This window comes from Muntiacus reevesi, chromosome 10 (genome assembly GCF_963930625.1).
Source record: "Muntiacus reevesi chromosome 10, mMunRee1.1, whole genome shotgun sequence".
Taxonomy (NCBI): domain Eukaryota; kingdom Metazoa; phylum Chordata; class Mammalia; order Artiodactyla; family Cervidae; genus Muntiacus; species Muntiacus reevesi.
Window position 1 is genome coordinate 29,463,408 of NC_089258.1, and position 24,413 is coordinate 29,487,820.

General features: G+C 46.3%; 2 protein-coding genes across 2 annotated transcripts; one reads left to right on the forward strand and one right to left on the reverse strand.

Moving 5' to 3' along the window:
- Positions 1–19,218: 19,218 nt before the first annotated feature.
- ACTL7B (actin like 7B) lies at positions 19,219–20,532 on the reverse strand. Its single transcript, XM_065947191.1, has one exon. It carries the CDS (start codon positions 20,470–20,472, stop codon positions 19,219–19,221), a length of 1,254 nt encoding a protein of 417 aa, XP_065803263.1. The 5' UTR covers positions 20,473–20,532.
- Positions 20,533–22,993: 2,461 nt separating this feature from the next.
- On the forward strand, positions 22,994–24,360 carry ACTL7A (actin like 7A). Its single transcript, XM_065947493.1, has one exon. It carries the CDS (start codon positions 23,044–23,046, stop codon positions 24,358–24,360), a length of 1,317 nt encoding a protein of 438 aa, XP_065803565.1. The 5' UTR covers positions 22,994–23,043.
- The last annotated feature ends 53 nt before the right edge of the window (positions 24,361–24,413 follow it).

Sequence of the window (24,413 nt, forward strand, 5' to 3'; positions counted from 1 at the left end):
TAGTGAGGTAGACTACCGAGAAAGATATAATAAGGAAGGATACACAAAAGAGATATGCTACAGACTGAATGTTTGTGTCCCCCCAAAATTCCTGTGTTGAAACTGTCCCACAATGTGAACATGTTAGGCGATGGAGCCTTTAGGAGGGGACTAGGATTAGATGAGGTCATGAGCATGGAGCCTTTGTGAATGGCATTAGAGCCCTCTTAAGAGTCACTAGAAAGCTTGCTTCCTATCTCTCTTTTCTGCCATGTGAAGACAGCAAGAAGATGGCTATCTAGGAAACAGGTTCCCAACAGACACCAAGTCTGCCGGCACCTTGATCTTGGACTTCACAGCCTCTAGAACTGTGAGAAATAAATGTTTGTTGTCTAAACCACCCAGTCTATGGTATTTTTGTTATAGCAGCCCCAACAGACTAACAAACATCAGTTACAGAACTAAATGAAAGTGGGATAAAGCCCTTGTTGCTGTTTCATCACTAAGTCGTGTCTAACTCTTTGCGATCTCATGGACTGGAGCAAACCAGGCTCATCTGTCCATGGGATTCTCCAGGCAAGAATACTGGAGTGGGTTGCCATTTCCTTCTCCAAGGGATCGTCCCAACCCATGGATAGAACCCGAGTCTCCTGCTTGGCAGTCATCTCCCTTTTGGCAGGCAGATTCTTTTGCCACTGAGTCACCTGAGAAGCCTGATAAAGTCCTTAGCAAACTCAAACTGAGTTCAAAAATGAAACTACTTACTGTATTATCTATAAAACATGGCTAAAACAGAGACTTAAGGGTAGAAAGGCCAAGAGAATTAACTGATAGATAAATAATAAAGTAGCTAAGTGAAAAAGCGAGTACACAAAAATCAAGTTTCTAAAATTCTACCTAGGGACTTAAGATTGGAAAGGGAATTTGTGGTAGGAGAGTAAGGTACTGTTTTTAAGAACTGAAAGAAACATTCTAATAAAAGGTATCAGTTTTCCCTAAATCTATAAATCATTGCAGCTTTACCAGTTTGGGGCAATTGTCTAACATGGGAGGAAAGCTGGACATAATCCTATAAGCATATCTTTTTAAAAACACCATAAAAAGCTCTAGAAGATTTCCATCTTGGAGTAGGAAATGCATTTGTATATTTTAAAGCTATTTTCAAAGTATAATAGTAGAGCATGCTTTTAATAATTCAAACAGCACATAAATACATAAATCACAAAATGTAAACACTCTTTCCATCCCTCTCTACTCCCACTGCCTAAAATGGTGAGGTAAGCACAGTTAACAATTTGACGTGTATGGAAAGGCACACCTCACTGCCTGCATTTAGTCCCAGAGCAACACCACACTTAGCGGCAAAGGAGGCTGGTAAATGCAGTCTGCAACTGAGCAGCCGTGTGTCCTGCTAAAAATCCAACCTAAGAAGAGTGTTTTGTTAAAACAATCTTTTATTCTCTGCCATGGCCTTCTTCCTGCTTTACCCATCTTCAACAGGAAGGCTTGGCTTTTTCTTGATCTGGCTGTGAAGCTTTGCCATTTGCTAAATTTGGCTTTGGTTGGGGGAAGTCTCCTTAATGCCATCACATCTCCTGGTGACATATAGCTGGCCATGTGAGCTCCCTGACAGTGATGGAAAAGCTGGGGCCTGAAGATGGTGTCTGGGAACTCAGGCTAGAGCTCCAACCCATTGTGTTCTTAAGATATGGTTTTGATGTGTGGAGTCTTTTCCCCCCAGTATTGTGAAAGACCCTGGAGAAGGAAATGGCAGCCCACTCCAGTATTCTTGCCTGGAAAATCCCATGGACTGTGGAGCCTGGTAGGCTACCGTCCATTGGGTCGCAAAGAGTTGGACACGACTGAGCGACTTCATTGTGAAAGAAACTGGGTTGGCTGTTACTGGAGGTAACTCATTCTTGCTCTCCATAGAGGAAGCATGATCACATTTCTGCAAGATTGCACTCCTGCCAGGTCACTTGCACCTGCAGACAAGTCTGTTCCTCTTTAAGTGATTCTTTAAGGATTAAAAAGCGGTGCAAAGACTTTGGATAGGCCAAGCTGCACACAGCTGTGCCAGAAGTGCCAATGCTGTGGAGAGAGTACAGGACAAGACCCTCAGGAATCTCACAATGGTCCCAGCTCCTCTGTTCACCAGTGATGTATCCTTGGCAAGCTGCTTCCCAACCCAGAGCCTCTGTTTTCTCATCCAAAAAGAAGCTGGAGCAGATCATTTCTGTTTCAGTTCCCCAGTTGTCCATGACCTTTTCCTATCTATTCCTTGTTGGGAACACTTCATCAGTAACCTTAGGGGAAAGACAAATCTTTCCTTCTCATCTGTTTTTCATGTGTCTATTACCAGACATGGAAGAATTCAAGGTCTTCAAAATGACTCACCCCCATGCACCTCCTGGAGACCAGGAACCTGGGCTGACACTTTGGGTCAGTCTCAAACAGGTGTCAAATGGATTTTAACACAGTGTTCACTATTGGTTCCCACAATCAAGTCTACAGGGAGACTGGGGTAGGCAGCAAACACTGAGAAGAATTAAAAAATGTGTGTAATGATTAGAGCAGTATTTTCTCTTTAAGACTCTATGGACATACCCAGGGCATGACACATCCTGAAACTAAGTCTTTGGTTTGTAAGGGTGAAAGTGACAAAAAACACAGATCTCCATAAAACCTACTACAGGATGAGTAAAGAAAAAATGAAATGTCAATGACAGCACCTTTTCAGGCTCTTAAACTATGTTGCCAAAGTTCTAATGTTTTCTCCTTTTCTTAAAAATAAATTTCATCTGCATAGTGCAGCATATTAAAAAGCAAGACATTACTTTGCTGACAAAGGTCCCTCTAGTCAACATGTGTTGGATGGAACAACACATATTGTGTTATATATTGACCAGAACATTCATATTGCGTTTTACAATTTATAAAATACTCAGCTACATTTTCTCTTTTATCCTCAACAAAGCACTGGGAAGCGTAAGGACAGGTAGTTGCTGTTTTACAGATGAAGAGCCTGAGGTTAAACAGCTTTCCTAAGGCCACATGGCTAGTGTGAGTTGATCTGGACAACTCTGAAACTCTCCACAGCCTCTATGTTGATGCCTCATGCTCCACACGTATGTGTGTGTATGTGTTTGGTTATATCCAGCTCTATGAGACCCCATGGATTGTAGCCCACCAGGCTCCTCTATCCATGGGATTTTCTAGGCAAGAAATACTGGAGTGGGTTGCCATTTCCTACTCCAGGGGATCTTCCTGACCCAGGGATGGAATCTGTGTCTCCTGTGTCTCTTATGTTGGCAGGCAGATTCTTTACTACTGCACTACCTGATTCTTAAATGTGGCTTCACATTAGAACTACTTGGAAAATTTAAAAATAAATATTAGTAACTTGTCCCACCCCCAGAGAGTTTCACTTAACTACTCTAAAATGTGGTCTGGGCATTAGTATTATTTTTCACATTTCTCCATTTTCAGTTAATCTTTGGTTGTGAGATAACAGATTCATGGACAGTTGTAAGAAATAATACAAGGATCCCATTCCCCCCATTAGTAACATATTGCAAAACTATAATATAATATCACAGCCATGACACTAACATTTATACAGTCAAGATGCAGAACAGTTTCACCATCATAAGGAGCTCTTGAACTTTCCTTTTATAGGTACACTCAGCCCCCCTTACCTACCTATCCCTAACCCATGGGAACCATTAATCTGTTTTCCATTTCTATAATTTCTGTCATTTCAAGAAGGTTATATAAGTGGAATCTTGTAGCATGTGACCTTTTAGGATTGCATTTTTCTTTTCACTCAATACTCCAATACGTTGGCCACCTGATGCGAATAGCTGACTCATTGGAAAAGACCCTGATGCTGGGAAAGATTGAGGGCAGGAGGAGAAGGGGACGACAGAAGATAAGATGGTTGGATGGCATCACCGACTCAATGGACATGGGTTTGGGTAAACCCCGGGAGTTTGTGATGGACAGGGAGGCCTGGCGTGCTGCAGTTCATGGGGTCGCAAAGAGTCGGACACGACTGAGTGACTGAACTGAACTGAACTGAATTCCCTGGAGACTCATCCAAGCTGTATTTCAATCTCTCTCTCTCTCTTTAGTCACTAAGTTGTGTCTGACTCTTGCAACCCCATGGACTGTAGCCTGCCAAGCTTCTCTGTCCATGGGATTCTCCAGGCAAAAATACTGGAGTGGGTTGCCATTTCCTTCTCCAGTATTTCAATAGTTCATTCCTTTTTATTGCTGAGTAGTATTTCCCAGTATGGATGTACCAGCTGATTTCACTGTTGAAGGACATCTGAGTTGTCTCCAGTTTCTGGCTATCATGAATATTTGTATACAGGTGTTTGTGCAAAGAGAGGTTTTCATTTCTTTAGGATAAATGTCTTAGTGCAATTGCTAGCTGGTATGGCAGTTACCTGTTTAGTTCTGTAAGAAACTACCAAACTATTTTCTAGAGTGACTGGATCATTTTATATTCCCATGAGCAACCTCATATGAGTGATCTACATTCTCTTCCTCACCAGCTGTGGTATTGTCATCATTCTTTCTTAAAAGCCATTCTGATGTGTGATAGTTCTCCTTGTGGTCTTAATCTGCATTTATTTCTCTAATGCTTAGTGATGAGGTTTTTTCTCATGTCCTTATCTGCCAACTGGGCTTCACTGGTGGTTCAATGGTAAAGAATTGCTTGCAATGCAGGGGACTTGGTTCAACTCCTGGATCAGGAAGATCCCCTAGAGTAGGAAATGCAACCCACTCCAGTATTCTTGCCTGAAAAATCCCATAGACAGAGGAGCCTAGCAGGCTGCAGTCCATGTGGTCACAGAGTTTGACATGACTAAGTGACTGAATCCGAGCACATTTGCCAACTATATATCCATGTTAGTGAAATGCCTGTTCACATCTTATGTTCATTTTTTAATTGGATTATTTTTAACTGTCCAGTTTTGAGAATTCTTCACAAATTCTAGACACTAGTCCTTTGGTGGATATATGGTTTTGCAGATATATATATGGATATTGTGGATGTTTTCTCCCAGGCTATATATTGCCTCTTTTTTTTTTTGCTTAATAGATTTTTTAAGATAGATTTAGATTTAGAGAAAAATTTAACAGATAGTACAGAAAGTTTCCAAATACCAGCCCCCCAATCTGTACACATTTTCCCTACTATTGACATCTTGCAGTCATGTGGCACATTTGTAATAATTAATGAACCAATATTGATATATTAACTGAAGTCCGTAGTTTTTATTGCTGAATGATATTTCATTGTACAGATGTAGCACCATTTAATCTATTTAAGGACATCTCAGTTGCTTCCAGTTTTGGGCAATTAGAGAAGAGAATCTATAAACATTCATGTGTAGGTTTTATGGAAACATAGGTTTTCAATTCACTTAAGTAAATACCTAGGAGTGTGATTATTAGATCATATAGTAAGAATACATTTAGCTCACTAAAAATATAAAAAAAAAAATTGTCATTTAAAGTGGATGTACCGTTTTGCATCTTTTATATGGGATAAGCATATTTTCATATGTATATTTGCCATCTGTATAGCTTCTTTATTGAAGAGTCTGCTTAGATCTTTTGCCTGTTTTTAAACTGGATTATTCATTGTCTTATTGTTGAGTTTTAAAGAGCTTTTTTGATACAAATCCTTTATCAGATTATTTGCTTTGCAAATATTTTCTCCCATTCTGTGACTTGTTTTATCATTTTCTTAACTGTGTCTTTCACAGAGCACAAGTTTTTCCTGTTAATACGGTCCAACTTAGTTCAATTTTTTCATTCATGGACTCTGCTTTTGGTGTTGCATCTGAGGTGTCATCACCAAACCCAAGGTGATCTAGACTTTCTGGAAGATTTATAGGTTTGTGTTCTACATTTAGGTCTATGATTCCATTCTGAGTTAATTTTTGTGAAAGGCATAGAGTCTGTGTCTAGTTTCTTTTCTTATATTTTTGCAGAAGGACTTCTAATGGTTCTAGCTCCTTTTACTAATATTTTCTCTACTGAATGCTTTTACGCCATTGTCAGCAATCAGTTGATAATATTTGTGTGTCTATTTGGAAACTCTCTAGAGTGTTCACTGATCTCTTTTTTCACCAGTGCCACACCGTCTTGATTATTATAGCTTTATAGTAAGCCTTTAAGTCAAATAATGTCAGTCTTCAACTTTTTTCTTCCTCCTCAGTGTGGTCCTGGCTATCTTGGGTCTTTTTCCTTTCCATAACAACTTTATAATCAGTTTGTCAACATCCACAGATTACTTGCCTCCAAGTGCGGGTGTCAGATCATTTCTCCACTGGGCCCCCATCACAGGAGCATGAAGAGGAGAAAGATAAGTGCCGGCTAGCCCCACCTCCCATCACCTTGTTCTGCCTCGGTGCTGCTGCATGCGGACAGAGGTGCAGGAGCACTCGACTCACTGAAGCTACCCTACTGGGGTGATCAGAACATGGCACCCCCCGCCACATGCGGGAGGATGAAGTAGGAGATCAAGTCCTTACTCAGCCCCACTGAAACCCATTCCAACTATGGGTTTTTTTTAGATTTTTGTGTCTGTCTATTTGACATCCATTCATCACTGGGCTGCTTACATTAACTATATTTTCTTTTTTATTTGTGATGCTCTGGCATTTGGAGGCCTTACCAAAAATAAGAATATTCAGTTAATATAAGTAATTCCTAAAGATAACAAGTTGCCTACAAGCACATCTTCTTTCACTTTTTGGAGTCGTCCTATGTTGGAGAAGGAAATGGCAACCCACTCCACTATTCTTGCCTGGAGAATTCTTCGGACAGAGGAGCCTGGTGGGTTATAGTCCATAGAGTTGCAAAGAGTCAGACATGACTGAGTGACTAACACACTTAGGTTTGTTTGGTGGGTTTTACGGTCAAAGTTAAACAAAGCTGGACACTAATTTAAGTGATAAAAATAGATTTTAATTACTAAATGTTATTATAGGAGAGAAAAGAGTTCCATTTTTATTTATACAGAGGTGACTGAATTTTAAAGGGAAAATGAATGCATAGAGAGGAAGTCAAGCATGGGCTTGAGGAGAGTCAAAGAAGTGAAAAATAACAAAGGTAGGAAGCAGAGGTTAGTCCCTGGGAAACCCACCTGGGACCGCCAATTGGCATTTACTGAAGTTAGACTCCTACCCTCCCACAGAGCCGGGGAGAAAAGGAGTATATCTTCCTTCAGGTGTTGGCTGGAACAAACAGTAAATTCTTTGGGTATCCTGCGTTTTCTCAGACAGACACTCTAAAGGGTAATGGGGGGTCATCCTAGGGATGCAGCCTTAAGTTATTTAATGATTTCCCCACCTTTCTCGGCTTCCCAGGTGGCCCAGTGGCAAAGAATCCACCTGCAATGCAGGAGGCATGGGTTCAATCCCTGGGTCAGGAAGATCCCCTGGAAAAGGAAATAGCAACCCACTCCGGTATCACTGCCTGGGAAATCCCCACGGACAGAGGACCCTGGCAGGCTACAGTCTATGGGGTCACAAAAGAGTCAGACATGACTGAGCAACCAAACAATGACAACCAGTCTTTATAGGCCAAAGCCGAGGCTTAGTTAAGAGCAGGCTCAAGGGGCCCTGGCTAGAGTTTGGCCAAGGGAGTCTCTGTCAGTGTGCAGAGGGTTTTAGCTGTAAAAGGGAGGGCCTGAGAGAACAAGGTGACTCCATCTTGGTGCCAGAAGGCCTTGACATGAGGAATTTTGAAAGCTTCTCATGTGATTCTAATAAACAACAAAGTTTGAGAACCACAAAGCCAAGACAAGAGCTTGGTCCCCTGTTTTAATGCTCCCCATCACAAAGACAAATTATTTTATGGAGACTGCATGCTCTGTGTACATGTGTGTGCAAGCATGTACATCTGTACAGGTGTATGCATGAATGCAGTCATGTACCAGGCTGAGAGGTAGATAAGAGGCCTGGTTCTCTCAGGCAACAAGAAAATGAAGAAAGTGCTGAGAACTACTGAAATGTACCAAGCTGCCGTTTTTTAGTTTAGTTCAGTCACTCAGTCAAGTCCAACTCTTGGTGACCGCATGGACTGCAGCACTCCAGGCTTCCCTGTCCATCACCAATTCCTGGAGCTTGTTCAAGCTCATGTCCATTGAGGCAGTTATGCCATCCAACAATTTATCCTCTGTCATCCCCTTCTCCTCCTGCCATCTATCTTTCCCGCCATTAGGGTCTTTTCCAATGAGTCGGCTCTTCACATCAGGTGGCCAAAGTACTGGAGCTTCAGCATCAGTCCTTCCTATGAATATTCTCAGAACTGATTTCCTTTAGGATTGACTGGTTTGATCTCCTTGCAGTCCAAGGGACTCTCAAGAGTCTTCTCCAACACCACAGTTCAAAAGCATCAATTCTTCGGTGTTCAACTTTCTTTATGGTCCAACTCTCACATCCATACACAACTACTAGAAAAATCATAGCTTTGACTGATAGATCTTTGTCAGCAAAGTAATGTCCTTGCTTTTCAATATGCTGTGTAGGTTGGTCATAGCTTTTCTTCCAAGGAGCAAGTGTCTTTTAATTTCATGGTTGCAGTCACCATCTGCAGTGATTTTGGAGCCCCCCAAAATAAAGTCTCTCACTGTTTACATTGTTTCCCCATCTATTTGCCATGAAGTGATGGGACTGGATGCCATGATCTTAGTTTTTTCAATGTTGAGTTTTAATCCAACTTTTTCATTCTCCTCTTTCACTTTCATCAAGAGGCTCTTCAGTTCCTCTTCACTTTCTGCCATAAGGGTGGTGTCATCTGCATATCTGAGGTTATTGATATTTCTCCAGCAATCTTGATTCCAGCTTGTACTTCATCCAGCCTGGCATCCTGCATGATGTACTCTGCATATAAGTTAAATAAGCAGGGTGACAATATACAGCCTTGACATGCTCCTTTCCCAATTTGGAACCAGTCTGTTGTTCCCATGTCTGGTTCTAACTGTTGCTTCTTGACCTGCATACAGATTTCTCAGGAGGCAGGTAAGGTGGTCTGATATTCCCATCTCTTTAAGAATTTTCCACAGTTTGTTGTGATCCACACAGTCAAAGACTTTGACATAGTCAATAAAACAGAAGTAGATGTTTTTCTGGAACTCTCTTGCTTTTTTGATGATCCAGTGGAAGTTGGCAATTTGATCTCTTGTTCCTCTGCCTTTTCTAAATTCAGTTTGAACATCTGGGAGTTTTCTTGGTTGATGTTCTGTTGAAGCCTGGCTTGGAGAATTTTGAGCATTACTTTGGTAGCATGTGAGATGAGTGCAGTTGTGTGGTAGCTTGTTCTTTAGAATTGCCTTTCTTTGGGATTGCTGGGAAAAAAGGGGATCCTGGCAGAATTCAACCCTATGTCCATTTATTTCGCCATAAAAATGAGAAGGGGCGTTTCTCAAGGTTGTGGTTGAGAGCTCACATTCAAAGTCTTACTGATACAGTTTCTTCAGGCACTCTTTGTCTATCAGATCTAGTCCCTTGAATCTATTTGTCACTTCCTCTGTATAGTTGTAAGGGATTTGATTTAGGTCATACTTGAATGGTCTAGTGGTTTTCCCCACTTTCTTAAACTTAAGCCTGAATTTTGCAATAAGGAGTTCATGATCTGAGCCACAGTCAGCTCCCGGTCTTGTTTTTGCTGACTGTATAGAGTTTCTCTATCTTCAGCTGCAAAGAACATAATCAATCTGATTTATAATCAGATAAGAATATAATCAATGGAAACAGTGACAGACTATTTTCCTGGGCTCCAAAATCACTGCAGATGGTGACTGGAGCCATGAAATTAAAAGATGCTTGCTCCTTAGAAGAAAAGCTATGACAAACCTAGACAGCATATTAAAAAGCAGAGACGTTACTTTGCTGACAAAGGACTACAAGATCAAAGCAGTCCATCATAAAGAAAACAGGTCTGAATAGTCATTGGAAGGACTGATGCTGAAGCTGAAGCTTCAATAGTTTGATCCCCTGATGCAAAGAACTGACTCACCAGAAAAGCCCCTGATGATGGGAAAGACTGAAGGCCAGAGGAGAAGGGGACGACAGAGGATGAGGTAGTTGGATGGCATCACTGACTCGATAGACATGAGTTTTGAGTAAGCTCCAGGAGTTGGTGATGGACAGGGAAGCCTGGCGTGCTGCAGTCCATGGGGTCGCAAAGAGTTGGACACGACTAAGCAACTGAACTGAATTGATCCATTTCTATCCTCCAGTTTTCTCTGCTGGACACTTACAGCCTAAAACCAAGGAAGTGACTCTCTCTGTCTCTCTGCAATTGCTCAAGGATCATCCTTAAAGCGCTGTATTTCAGCCTGACTTTCCCATAACTCACTGAGCGTAATTTTATTGCTTCATTTGAATCCTACTTATTATTCATGTGTTTATGCAAATGTAGAAGCCAGGAGGGGTGCAACTCCTTTTAGAAGCCATGCTGTGGTCTCTGAAATATTAAAGGCTCAGAAAATTGGCACATTGAAGGGCTCCATCTCAGGAAAAGGACATTTTTCTAGACCGAGTGCTGCCTGAAAGTTTTTGGCATTTCTGGCTGTGAAAATGAAAGAGGAGGTGGGCCCTGAGGCTGCCCTGGAGCAGAGGTTCTCACATCAGAATCCCTGGGGGCCTGGGAGATCACACTGGTACTTCCACTGCGCCCCCCACATTCTGATTTAACTGGGACTAAAGTCAGGCACTGGTGTTTTTTTAAAAGCTCCCCAGGCAATTCTGACTAGCAGCCAGGGTTGAAAGGCTGAGAACTCTAGAGACTCTGCAGAATTCTGGGGCAACACAGCAAAATGTCCAGGCCTAGCAAATACAATTAAGGAGCCTCACAACAATGAATACCACTTATTTTCCCCAGAGTACCTATAACGAGCCAAAACAGAGATGGGAGAGACACAGTCTGTCCTTTCCACCAAATTGGGCAGATGATAAAATCTAAGGCTGGTGTGCAAGGCCGCAGTGGTGGGAAGGGGCAAGTGGGGAAGAATGCCTTCCAATGCCTTCCAGAGGAGCAGCAGCAACATTCAGGTTGCACCTTGAAGAAGAGTGGAACTTGGACAGGTGGTAAAAGACATTCTGACCTTACAGAGCAGATCTTCATGATGAAACAAAATTGTTTTTAAGACATGAAAAATTTAACACAAAAATTTCCCGGCTGTTTGAGCCACAACCCTCCTCCCTTTAGTGTGTAATGTGTATCTGTATTATATACTGGGGCTTCCCTTGTGGCTTATATGGTAAAAAATCTGCCTGCAATGCAAGAGACCCAAGTTCAATCCCTGGGTTGGGAAAACCCCCTGGAGAAGGGAATGGCAACCCACTCCCGTATTATTGGCTGGAGAATCCCATGGACAGAGGAGCCTGGCATTACATATTAGCTAGATGCCCTCAAAAGAAGAAGGCCTATTTGCAGAGGAAAAAAAAAAAAGCAATACTTTCAACTTGGCCAATTTCAAGCTACCAACACATTTGAAATGGCTTACAAAATTTCTGAATAATCAACAATGGGCTCTCACAAGCCATTAAGATCTAGTTCCAGCTGCATCACCAAATCCCTATACTCCACCTCCCAACTGGTTAAGAACTACTGCATTACAAGACAATGTGGATTTAATAAAACAAAAATAATAAACCAAAAAAATCCACTTATCAAATAGAACATCGTTAACGGTCTGTACTATAATAAAGCTAATTGCTTAAACCCACCTTACACAGATAACTCTTGGGGAAAACTTAGTAATACACTTGGGGGAGAGAGATCAGGCTGCCCAGATAAGGCAGTGAGGATAACAGGCCTCTTGTGTAAATAGTAGGATTTCACCACAGGATGTCACTCTAATACTTGCTAACTAATGTCTCTGGAAATCTGAGGCAAGCTGTCTCTCCTTTGCCAAAAGATTGGCATTCTTAACTTTTATACCTTGGGATGATCACGAAATTACATTAAATTTGTTGTTCATGGAGAAGCTCTATACAGTCAAAAACAAGACTGGGAGCTGACTGTGGCTCAGATCATGAACTCCTTATTGCAAAATTCAGACTTAAATTGAAGAAAGTAGGGAAAACCACTAGACCATTCAAGTATGACCTAAATCAAATCCCTTACAGTGGAAGGTGACAAATAGATTCAAGGGATTAGATCTGATAGACAGAGTGCCTGAAGAACTATGGACAGAGGTTCGTGACATTGTACAGGAGGCAGTGATCAAGACCATCTCCAAAAAAAAGAAATGCAAAAAGGCACAATGGTTGTCTGAGGAGGCCTTACAAATAGCTGAGAAAAGAAGAGAAGCTAAAGGCAAAGGAGAAAAGGAAAGATATACCCATTTGAAAGCAGAGTCCCAAACAATAGCAAGGAGACATAAGAAAGCCTTCCTCAATGATCACTGCAAAGAAATAGAGGAAAACAATAGAATAGGAAAGACTAGAGATCTCTTCAAGAAAATTAGAGATACCAAAGGAACATTTCATGCAAGTTCAGTTCAGTTCAGTCGCTCAGTCGTGTCTGACTCTTTGAGACCCCATGAATCACAGCACGCCAGGCCTCCCTATCCATCACAAACTCCCGGAGTTTACTCAAACTCATGCCCATTGAGTCAGTGATGCCATCCAGCCATCTCATCCTCTGTCATTCCCTTCTCCTCCTGCCCTCAATCCCTCTCAGCATCAGGGTCTTTTCCAATGAGTCAACTCTTTGCATGAGGTGGCCAAAGTATCGGAGTTTCAGCTTCAGCATCAGTCCTTCCAATAAACACCCAGGACTGATCTCCTTTAGGATGGACTGGTTGGATCTTCTTGCAGTCCAAGGGACTCTCAAGAGTCTCCTCCAACATCACAGTTTAAAAGCATCAATTTTTCAGCGCTCAGCTTTCTTCACAGTCCAACTCTCACATCCATACATGACCACTGGAAAAACCATAGCCTTGACTAGACGGACCTTTGTTGGCAAAGTAATGTCTCTGCTTTTTAATATGCTATCTAGGTTGGTTATAACTTTCCTTCCAAGGAGTAAGCGTCTTTTAATTTCATGCAAAAATGGGCATAATAGAGGACAGAAACGGTATGGACCTAACAGAAGCGGAAGCTACTAAGAAGAGATGGCAAGAACACACAGAAGAACGATACAAAATAGATCTTCACGACCCAGATAACCATGATGGCATGATCACTCACCTAGAGCCAGACATCCTGGAATGTGAAGTCAAGTGGACCTTAGGGAGCATCACTATGAACAAAGCCAGTGGAGGTGACAGAATTCCAGTTGAGCTATTTCAAATCTTAAAAGATGATGCTGTGAAAGTGCTGCACTCAATATGCCAGCAAATTTGCCAAACTCAGCAGTGGCCACAGGACCAGAAAAGACCAGTTTTCATTCTAATCCCAAAGAAAGGCAATATCAAAGAATATTCAAACTGCCACACAATTACACTCATCTCACACACTAGAAAAGTAATGCTCAAAATTCTCCAAGCTAGGCTTCAACAGTACGTGAACCATGAACTTCCAGATGTTCAAACTGGATTTAGTAAAGGCAGAGGAACAAGAGATCAAATTGCCAACATCTGTTGGATCATCAAAAAAGCAAGAGTGTTCCAGAAAAACATCTACTTCTGCTTTATTGACTATGCCAAAGCCTTTGACTGTATGGATCACAACAAACTGTGGAAAATTCTTAAAGAGATGGGAATACCAGACCATCTGACCTGCCTCCTGAGAAATCTCTATGCAGGTCGAGAAGCAACAGTTAGAACCAGACATGGGAACAAAAAACTGGTTCCAAATTGGGAAAGGAGCATGTCAAGGCTGTATATTGTCACCCTGCTTATTTAACTTATATGCAGAGTACATCATGTGAAATGCTAGGCTGGATGAAGCACAAGCTGGAATCAAGATTGCTGGAGAAATATCAATAACCTCAGATATGCAGATGACACCACCCTTATGGCAGAAAGTGAAGAGGAACTGAAGAGCCTCTTGATGAAAGTGAAAGAGGAGTGTGAAAAAGTTGGATTAAAACTCAACATTGAAAAAACTAAGATCATGGCATCCAGTCCCATTACTTCATGACAAATAGATGGGGAAACAATGTAAACAGTGAGAGACTTTATTTTGGGGGGCTCCAAAATCACTGCAGATGGTGACTGCAGCCATGAAATTAAAAGATGCTTGCCCCTTTTATGATCAACCTAAATAGCATATTAAAGAGTAGACACATTACTTTGCTGACAAAGGTCCATCTAGTCAAATCTATGGTTTTTCCAGTAGTCATATATGGATGTGAAAATTGGACTATAAAGAAAGCTGAGCACTGAAGAATTGATTCTTTTGAACTGTGGTGTTGGAGAAGTCTCTTGAGAGTCCCTTGGACTGCAAGGAGATCAAACCAGTCAGTCCTTAAGGAAATCAGTCCTGAATATTCATTGGAAAGACTGATGCTGAAGCTCCAATATTTTGGCCACCTGATTTGAAGAACTGACTCATTTGAAAAGACCCTGATGCTGGGAAAAACTGAAGGCAGGAGAAAGGGACAACAGAGGATGAGATGGTTGGATGGCATCACCAACTCAATGGACATGAGTTTGAGCAAGATCCAGGAATTGGTGATGGACAGGGAAGCCTGGTGTGCTGTAGCCCATGGGGTCGCAAAGAGTTAGACATGACTTAGTGACTGAACTGAATTGAAAGGAATCATTTACACATTTTCCTTTTCTTGTGTGTGCGTGCTCACTCACTCATTTGTTTTCGACTCTTTGCAAACCCTGGGACTGCAGCCCACCTGACTCCTCTGTCCATGGGATTTCCCAGGCAAGAATACTAGAATGGGTTGTCATTTCCTGCTCCGGGGGGTCTTCCTGACCCAGGGATCAAACCCGAGTCTCCTGTGACTTCTGCATTGGCAGGCGGATTCTTTATCACCTGGGAAGCTGTTCTTGTAAAAGAGATGGAAAATTTACAGAAAGGAGACAAGGGCAGAGAAGCATTTTGGAATCACAAAACTTTGATTTAACACAAGACTTTGATTTACCAGGTGAGTAAAGTTGGGCAAGAATCTTAACCTCTCCAAGCTTCAGGGTCCTCACCTGTAAAATGTAGACAGATCCTTGTAACCTTTGCCTCACAGACTGGGAGGACATCATTTCCACTGGCACATACTGAACACCCGCCCCATGCCATGCTCTGCACGAATGAGGCTGTCCAAATGCCTGCCCTTAAGAAGCTCAAGTTTAACCTCACAGACGGACAAACATCTAAACAAGGGAATAGAGGACAACGGCCAACGGACATGCTTAGCTTTCTAAAGTGTGAACGTGTTATCTGACATTCTCTAATACCATGACAAAAATTCTTCACATGTGGTAGCTTTTGTGTCGGGAAATAAATGGTGTTGATCCTCATATTTCAACTATAAGAGTTGTCTCCAGCCCTGGCTCCACCTCCACACAGACTGCTCAGGAGTAATGCCATTGTTGAGAAGGAAACAGAAGCAGTTAGAATGTTCTCAGTCAGAGTGGCAGACACACTCAAACTCTTACCTGAGGGATGAGGATGAATGCCGGCGGAAACAAAGTCTGACGGCAGAGGGTGCTCTGGCCATGGTTTCACTAGGAGGTCACTTTGCTTCAGGACAGCCAGCCCTTTCTCTGAGATTCTGATTTCCACACTCCTTGGTGGGTCAGTTTCAAGCTGGCTTCCTTCTGGAAGGTAACAGATATTACCACAGCACCACATATACTCCAATTTCAAGTCAACCTTCCAAGTAAAGAGTCTGTGTCTCACCCTGCGGGGTGGGGACGCAGACAGATGGACAGCTGAGGTCACATGCTCACGCCAAGCCAACCACTGTGGCCTGGTAGATGGACTGGTCTGATTGGCTTAACCTAGATCATATGCTCTGCTTTGGGTGCTGGAGCTGGGAGTCAGCCCCGGGTCACATCTGATGCCCATATAGAAACAGGGAGTTGTAGGTAAGGGATGAGGGGGGAAATGGAGAGCATCAACTATTGGTTCCACCTGGGGGATGTTAGTGAGACCTGAGTGTGACTCGTGCTTTAGGGGAGCCACAACGGATACAGGTGGGGTTCACGACCTGTTCATCATCCAGTCCTCTCCTCCTCTTCCCTGTACTAGCACTGCTATCACAGAGAGAACTCTTCAATTGTTTTGTCTGCAAAACATCACTTACAGGCTCACCCCCCTACCTATGCAGAGGGAGAGAGGGGCGCTACACTCTCAGATAGAGACCGCCAGTTACCATCTCTGCCCCTGGCCTGACTGTCTCGCACACTTCTCTTCCTCCGCTACTTGGCATTTCCAAGTCTCAAACCTCTTCTCATCCTTCAGGACAGGAAGTTGCCCTCCCCTGCTGGGAGCACCTGCACATTTCAGACTGCAGCCTTTCTGCCCTGCATCCATTCTCCTCCTTCCAGAATCAACTAGAGATCTCTGGCTTCCTGCAGTCCCCATACCATCCTTGTTTGTAGTGGGTTATACATCTATATTTCTCTACTATCACTTTAATAAAGCTTAGGCGGAACAGATAAACACATGTGGTCAGTCACCTAAGCTGAAACCTGTTGACCCATATTTTTCTATAAAAATTAAATCTGTCATGCTTGTGGTTGGCTTAAATAAGTTCATATCAGAGTCTCTTAAGTGATTCATGTTTTTATAGCACCTGCCACAGCGATGTTTTTGGAGGAGATGAACGGGACGTGAGAGCACTGAAGCTGTGACTGTGGAGACAGAAGTTGCTGAGAATGAATGGACTGAGGAAGAACAGATTGTGGAGGTGGGGAGGTAGACACAGACATTGTTTTCAGCAACTGTCAAGACCAGCATGTGGAAGAACATTTACATGCAGCACTAACTTACTGCCTGTGTGATTTGGGGTACACTACATTCCCTTCTATAAGCCTCCACTTTCCTCTCTGTATCTCTTCAGGCTTTTAGGAGAAATATCAAGCAAAAGTTCTTGGGTTGCAAGCTACAGAAATGAATGCTGGCTAATAAAGCAAAAGTTATGTTGAAGCAGTAGGTAAGTTTTAAGACATCAGAGAGGTAGAGACTTTGGCAACATAAGAATATAGGTCCCACTGAAAGAATTCACATTCCAGAAAAAAATTATTTTCACCGTTTGACCAAACAAACTGTGTCAGCTGGCACCATCAGCCTCCAGTCTGAAGCTCTCCCCACAGGCAAGAGCCCTGCATAGCACCAAAGCCCTGCCAGTCCCAGAGGAATCCCTACTCCCCAATTCTAGGCAACAGGGAAGGCCTAGATGCCAGGGCATTAGGTGATTAAAGACCACATCTGGTTCTTTCCCAAAACTGCAGTGCACAGGACCAGGGACAAAGGTAGCCTCACAGAATGCCCCCAAATCAGGACTTTTTGTCTAGGGTAAGAAGTGGCTCAGGGATACTTGACGGCCCATCAGATTACACAGCTCACCAATGACTGATTTCACTGACTCTGCTCACGGGCCCCCAGTCATGGGCCCCCATCTGGAGGTGAGGGTAGGAGAAGAGGCAGGAACGACTCTCTTCTGGGTAGGCAGTCGTTTACCAGCTGAAGTCCTTCACGAGTCTCGATGTCTTCTCCTTCAGCCCCAAAGCTACCGAGTGGTCACCACACCCAGCACTTCTCCATTTGCAGCTTTTCAATACACCACCTCCACCTTCCCACCCCCGCAACCCTGAGCTCAGGCCTTGTTTCCTTATCGACGTGGCTGCCCCCAGTAGCTGTGTGTGATCCCAAGGGCCACACTAGCCATTTCTGTCTCCAGTCTGGGTCTCACCCACAGTAGATGCTTGCTAAGTGCTTAAAGGTTGCTAACCACTAAGAATCATTGCTATAGTTTAAATGTTTGCTTCCACCCTCCCAGTCCCCAACCCCCACCTCCAAATGCCTATGTTGAAACCATAATGCCCAAAGTCATGCTTTAGGGGAGGGAGACCTCTGGGAGGGTAAGGCCTTCATGGATGGGAGTAGTGCCTCAACAGCAGAGGCCCCAGACACACCCCTCATCCCATCCACCAAGGGACAGCGTAGCTGGATGTCAGGGGTCTGCAACCTGGAAGGAGCTTATCACCGGAACCCGGCCTGCTGGCACCCTGCTCTTGGACTTCCAGCCTCCAGAACTGTAAGAAAATAGCTTTCTGCTGTTTACCAGCCACCCCAAGCGTGGTGTTTTGCTATAGCAGCCCAAACCAAAGCAGCCACGCTTATGTGCTTGTAACTAAGTTGCTTCAGTTGTGCCCGACTCTGTGCGACCCCATGGGACTCACTATCTATGGAATTCTTCAGGCAAGAATACTGGAATAGGTTGCCATGCCCTCTTCCAGCGGATCTTCCCAAAGCCAGGGATCAAACCTGCATCTCTTACGTCTCCTGCGTTGGCAGGCAGGTTCTTTACCACTGGCACCATCTGGGAAGCCCTCCTGGAAATAATCATGACCTGGGTCAGGAGACCCAGGCTCAGCCACTGACATGGCCCCCTCCATCCTGGGTCCTTAGTTTCCCCGTCTCTACAGGAGGGAGAGAACCAAATGATTTCCAAATGGCCCTCTGGTTTCTCTAACATCTTCCAGATTCAGTGGCTCTTTGTGACGCTGTAAAAATAGCCACAGTCTTGGCAGGAGTCTAAAAGGAGAAGGCCGCTGATGGGGAGAAACGGCCCCTCCCACTCAGGAGACACCCATGGGCTGTACCTTTTTTGGGGGGGTGGGGTGGCCAGGCGGTTGTGGACTGGCGACCATCAGGGGCAAAGACACCTGGTTTGAAAGTCCCACCCACCACATAACTTCGTAACCCAAGCCAGTCCCTTAATCTGAGTCTTTGTTCCCCGCTTGGTCTATGGGGGAGCAAGTAGTATAAGTGTCAGTTGGATTGGGCTTTGAACCCTGAAGAGCTAATGGAACAAGAAGCCACATTCTGGGCTCTATGATGATGTCACCAACAGGAAGAGGGAAGAGGGGGTGAGCCCCCACCGCCCCCCACCCCCCACCCCCGCTGCTCCCAACCCAGCAGATACAGACTGAAATCCCAAACCCCCCACCCTCCCCACCTTCTGCTATCAGCCTAGAGCAAGAAGTTCAGACCAGACAGGGGCCACTGCACTTTAAAATTTTATGTGAAATTCTGTAAATGCATATAGAGTGGCCTGTGGCCGCCTGCCCCCAGACCTGGCCGGTCAGCACTTGCTGTAGATGGCCGCACTGCCCCGCTCCTCAAACTCCTCCTTGCTGACCCAGAGCTGCTGGAAGGCCTGCAGGGAGGCCAGGATGGAGCCGCCGGTCCACACGGAGGTCTTCCTCTCGGGAGCTGCGGCCACTGCAGGGCTGTCCCCGGGGCAGAGGAGGCTCAGCTCCCTCTGGAAGCGCTGGGGGAAGCCGTCCAGCATGGTGCAGCCGCCGCACAGCAGCACGTTGGCGGCCATCTCCTCCTTGAAGCCCGCCTCCTGGCAGCGGTCCAGGCAGGCGGCCGTGAGCGCAGGGAGGCCGGGCTGGGTGCTGCCTACCAGGGTGGGCTTGAAGAGCATCTCGGCGCACTGGAAGCGCTCCTGGCCGATGGTGATGAGCTTGCCGTCCGGGAGCTCGTAGTCCACGCGCAGGTCCTCCAGGCACAGGCCGAGCTCCTCCTCCGGCTTGAGGGCCGAGTAGCAGCACCTCTTCTTGATGTGCTCGATGATGTGCAGGTGATCGTCGGTGAACGCGTGGCCGGCCTCGTTGAGCAGCTGCAGCAGGTAGTTGGTGAGGTCGCTGCCCGCGTAGTCGGCTCGACTGCTCAGGCCCGGCAGCACGTCGCCCTCAGAGATGGGCACCACGTGTGAGACGCCATGCCCGCTCTCCACCACCAGCCCGGAGGTCTTGCCGTAGGAGTAGATGGACAGCAGCGACTGGGACGTCACGTGCATGGCAGGGATGCCGAAGGTCTCGAAGAGCAGCTCCGCATACTTCTCCCGGTTGCTCGTGGGGCTGAGCGGGGGGTCAGAGACCAGCACGGCGTGCTCCTCGGGGACGATCTTCATGGCCGTGTGGAAGATGTACTCCCAGATGCTCTGGATGCAGTCCCAGTCCACCACGATGCCATATTTGAGCGGGTTGATCAGCTTCAGAGGCGCCTCCATGTTGAGCAGCTCGTGGCCCACGTAGGTCTCCTTGCGGGTGTCACCGGAGTCGGCCGCCTCCGAGTAGCGCTTGCCCACCGTGGAGGAGATGAAGTAGGTGGGCCTTGGCTCCCCCGCGTAGCCACACTTACAGTACTGGGAGCCCAGGTCAATGATGAGCGCCTTGACCTTGCGCACCTTCTTGGGCTTCATCTTCAGCTGAGTGGCCGAACTTGTGTCCCGGATGCCAGCATCAGGACCTGGCAGGGTGCCTGCCTCTCCCGGGTCCCCCTGAGCTGTGCCCATCGGCTTGGGGCTAGGGCTGTTCCTTGTTGCCATCTGCCTTCCTTGCTCACCTGTCTCACATCCACATCCTAGAGCTCCCTGGGGAGAAATGAGGGTCTGTCTCTAGCAGTGACTTGGCAACCCCTTGGAATTGTGATGTCACACGGGCTGGTCCATTCTGGCAGTTGCAGCAGGGGGGGGCTTGGTCTGGGTGGGCCCTTGATTTATCACCCCCCCCCCACCCCATTGGCCTAACTCAACTTTGCTCCAGGACAGAGCAGGTGGCCAGCACAGTTTTAGAAATCCAAGCACACTTGCGTCTCAGAGGTTTCTGCTTTTTCTCGCCTTATATCCTTGTTCCTAATCCTCCATTCACTAGCTGATCATCTCTTGCTTCTCAGCTTGTCAAGAGGGTGATAAATATTTGAGCCCCTATAGTGGAGCCAAAGGGAGAAGGCAACGGCACCCCACTCTCGTACTCTTGCCTGGAAAATCCCATGGACAGAGGAGCCTGGTGGGCTGCAGTCCATGGGGTCGCTGCAAGTTGGACACGACTGAGCGACTTCACTTTCACTTTTCACTTTGATGCACTGGAGAAGGAAATGGCAACCCACTCTAGTGTTCTTGCCTGGAGAATCCCAGGGACAGGGGAGCCTGATGGGCTGCCGTCTATGGGGTCGCAGAGTTGGACACAACTGAAGCGACTTAGCAGCAGCAGCAGCAGCAGTGAGCCAAAGGCTTCCCACATGACACGAGTGGTAAAGAACCCACCTGCCAATGCAGGAGATGTATGAGACATGGGTTCAAACCCTGGGTCAGGAATATTCTCTGGAGAAGGGCATGGAAACCCACTCCAGTATTCTTGCCTGGAGAATCCCATGGACAGAGGAGCCTGGCGGGCTACAGTCCATGGGGTCACGAAGAGTTGGACACGACTGAGTGACTTAGCACAGCACACACCCAGCATAGTGAACCAAGCACTGCCGCAGGCGTCTCACATGACACTACACAGAATCCTGGGAGATAGGCAGAGCTGAGGAAATCAAGGTTCAGAATGCAAATGACTTGCCCAAGAGCAAATAACTCTTGGAGTGTTTGTGGTATAACCCAAGTTCCTCCAACTCCAACGTACCAGGTCTCCTTAAAGCCTATGAGAGCTCTAATGACAGCAACCTGGCCACAAGCAATGCTCAATGTAGTTGGGAAGATGAAGGGATGCAGAGGACTTTGCAGGTGGACGTCTGTTGGGAGGACAGAGGAGCACAGAGGGAAGGAGTCAGAAGGTTCTGCAGAGAGGGGCTGCCCACGTAGAGTACCGAAAGCTAAGTGGGTGCCTGTCAGGTAGCTTAGAGGGAAAGGCACCCCAGGCAGGGAGCGCAGCCTGAGCAAAGGCTCTGAGGGAAGCAGGGCGCAGAGTTTCCAGTAGCTAAAGTGTTTGGAAAAATAGATGAGGACGAGGAGGTTGTGGAGACGACTAGGTGCGCGTGCGCAGTCCTGTCCAACTCTGCAACCGTTTGGACTGTAGCTCGCCAGGCTCCTCTGTCCATGGGATTGTGCAGGCAAGAATACTGCAGTGCGTTGCCATTTCCTACTCCAGGGGATCTTCCTGATCCAGGCATCGAACCTGCATATCTGGAGGCTCCTGCATTACAGGCAGACTCTTTACCTGCTGAGCTGTCAGGGCTTGCTGCTGCTGCTGCTAAGTCACTTCAGTCGTGGGGACCTCAAATGCTAGAGGTAAGGGCTTGAATTCAACTGACGACGCAAAGGGCTAAGGACAGCAAGCATGCGCAGTGGGGGAGGAGCTTGTAAAACAGCATGCCAGGCTTTGAGTGTCTTAGTGAAGCGCGATGCACAGGTCAAGTGGCACAGGGTGAATGATACCCCCCCAAAGATGTCCACATCTGAGCCCCTGGAATCTGAGCATGTTACCTTTTCTAAATGCTTGGCAGTTGCCATAGCAGCAACTGGTCCTAAATCAGACAGTATCAAGTCTTTGCTCAAAATTCTCCAGTGCTTTCCAAACTCATGCAGAGTTAGAGCCAAAGTCCTAGCAATGGCCTGTGAAGCCTGATGAGAATCTGCCTGCAATGCAAGAGACTCAGGTTGAATCCTTGAACATCCTTTGGAGGAGCAAATGGCAACCAACTCCAATATTCTTGCCTGGAGAATTCCATGGGCAGAGGAGCCTGAAGGGCTACAATCCATGGGGTCGCAAACAGTCAGACACGACTGAGTGACTCACACACACACCCCATATATTTATTTTGGTTATTGTCTGTCTCCCCCATCAACTCCCACTGACTAGAATGTAAGTTCTATGAGGGCAGAGATTTTTGTCTGTTTTTTTCCTCACTGCTGCCTGCCTTGCACACAGCAAGCACTCAAGAAATAGATTGGATAAGCCAGGTTTACTACAAAATTTAGAAAAAAGTAAATCACTTCAAAAACACTATCTCAAATATACCCTAACACAAGACAGTTTCCCAGGAACTAGAAAGCCCTGGGACACTCGATTATGTCATAATCAGTGATGTCACCACTGGAGAAATTCTCAAGTTGCCCCCTTATTTCAGCCTTTCAGGCCTTGAGGCCAGGGGGATTGAGGGAATTTCTGAGAGCAAGATGGCTCTTGAGAGTGTGTGGGCTCCACAGGCAGCAGTCATAGGGGATGGGCCTTCCGAGAGAACAGGTGAGCAGGCCTGCCCGCAGACACAGGTCCTCCAGACCGCCTCCCTGAAGGATGGCCCAGCCAAGCGAGCAGTGTGGGTGCGCCGTAACCATTCAGAGCCAGAACCTACGACATCACCTGAGGTCAAGAAGCCCAAGCTAGAGCTGACCAAAGCAGTGGTCGTGGACCTCGGCACAGGCTACTGTAAATGTGGCTTTGCCGGGCTGCCAAAGCCCACCCACAGGATCTCAACCACAGTGGGCAAACCCTACATGGAGACCGCCAAAACCGGCGACAATCGCAAGGAGACATTCGTGGGGCACGAGCTTATCAACCCAGAGGTTCGTCTCAAGCTGATTAACCCTCTGCGACACGGCATCATCGTGGACTGGGATACAGTGCAGGATATCTGGGAATATCTCTTCCATCAAGAAATGAAGATTGCCCCAGAGGAGCACGCGGTCTTGGTTTCAGATCCACCCCTGAGCCCACACACCAACAGGGAGAAGTATGCTGAAATGCTGTTTGAGACCTTCAGAACGCCCGCGATGCACATCGCCTACCAGTCCCGCCTGTCCATGTACTCCTACGGCAGGACCTCCGGCCTGGTGGTGGAGGTCGGCCACGGCGTGTCCTACGTAGTTCCTATCTACGAGGGCTACCCTCTGCCCAGCATCACCGGACGGCTGGACTACGCGGGCTCTGACCTGACAACCTACTTGATGGGGCTGATGAACGCTGCAGGGAAACACTTCACCGAGGGCCAGCTGGGCATCGTGGAGGACATCAAGAAGAAATGCTGTTTTGTGGCCCTGGACCCCATTGAAGAGAAGAAAGTCCCAGCTACTGAGCATATGATCCAGTACACCCTGCCAGACAGGCAGGCGATCTACCTGTGCCAGGAAAGGTTCCTCTGCTCGGAGATGTTCTTCAAGCCTTCTCTGATCAAGTCCATGCAGCTGGGCCTCCACACCCAGACGGTGTCCTGCCTCAACAAGTGTGACATCGCCCTCAAACGAGACCTCATGGGGAACATCCTGCTCTGCGGGGGGAGCACTATGCTCAGCGGCTTCCCTAACCGTCTGCAGAAGGAACTGAGCAGCATGTGTCCCAATGACACCCCCCAGGTAAACGTGCTGCCCGAAAGAGACACGGCAGTGTGGACGGGGGGCTCCATCCTGGCATCGCTTCAGGGCTTCCAACCGCTGTGGGTCCACCGCTCTGAGTATGAGGAGCATGGGCCTTTCTTCCTCTACAGAAGGTGCTTCTGAACTCCAAGGAAGCATGGTCGCTGTGCCATGCATCGGCTTTGCTGGATGGGCAC

Coding starts and splice junctions, on each gene's coding strand:
- ACTL7A (XM_065947493.1), top strand. CDS start 23,044: ATGGCTCTTGAGAGTGTGTGGGCTCCACAGGCAGCAGTCATAGGGGAT.
- ACTL7B (XM_065947191.1), bottom strand. CDS start 20,472: ATGGCAACAAGGAACAGCCCTAGCCCCAAGCCGATGGGCACAGCTCAG.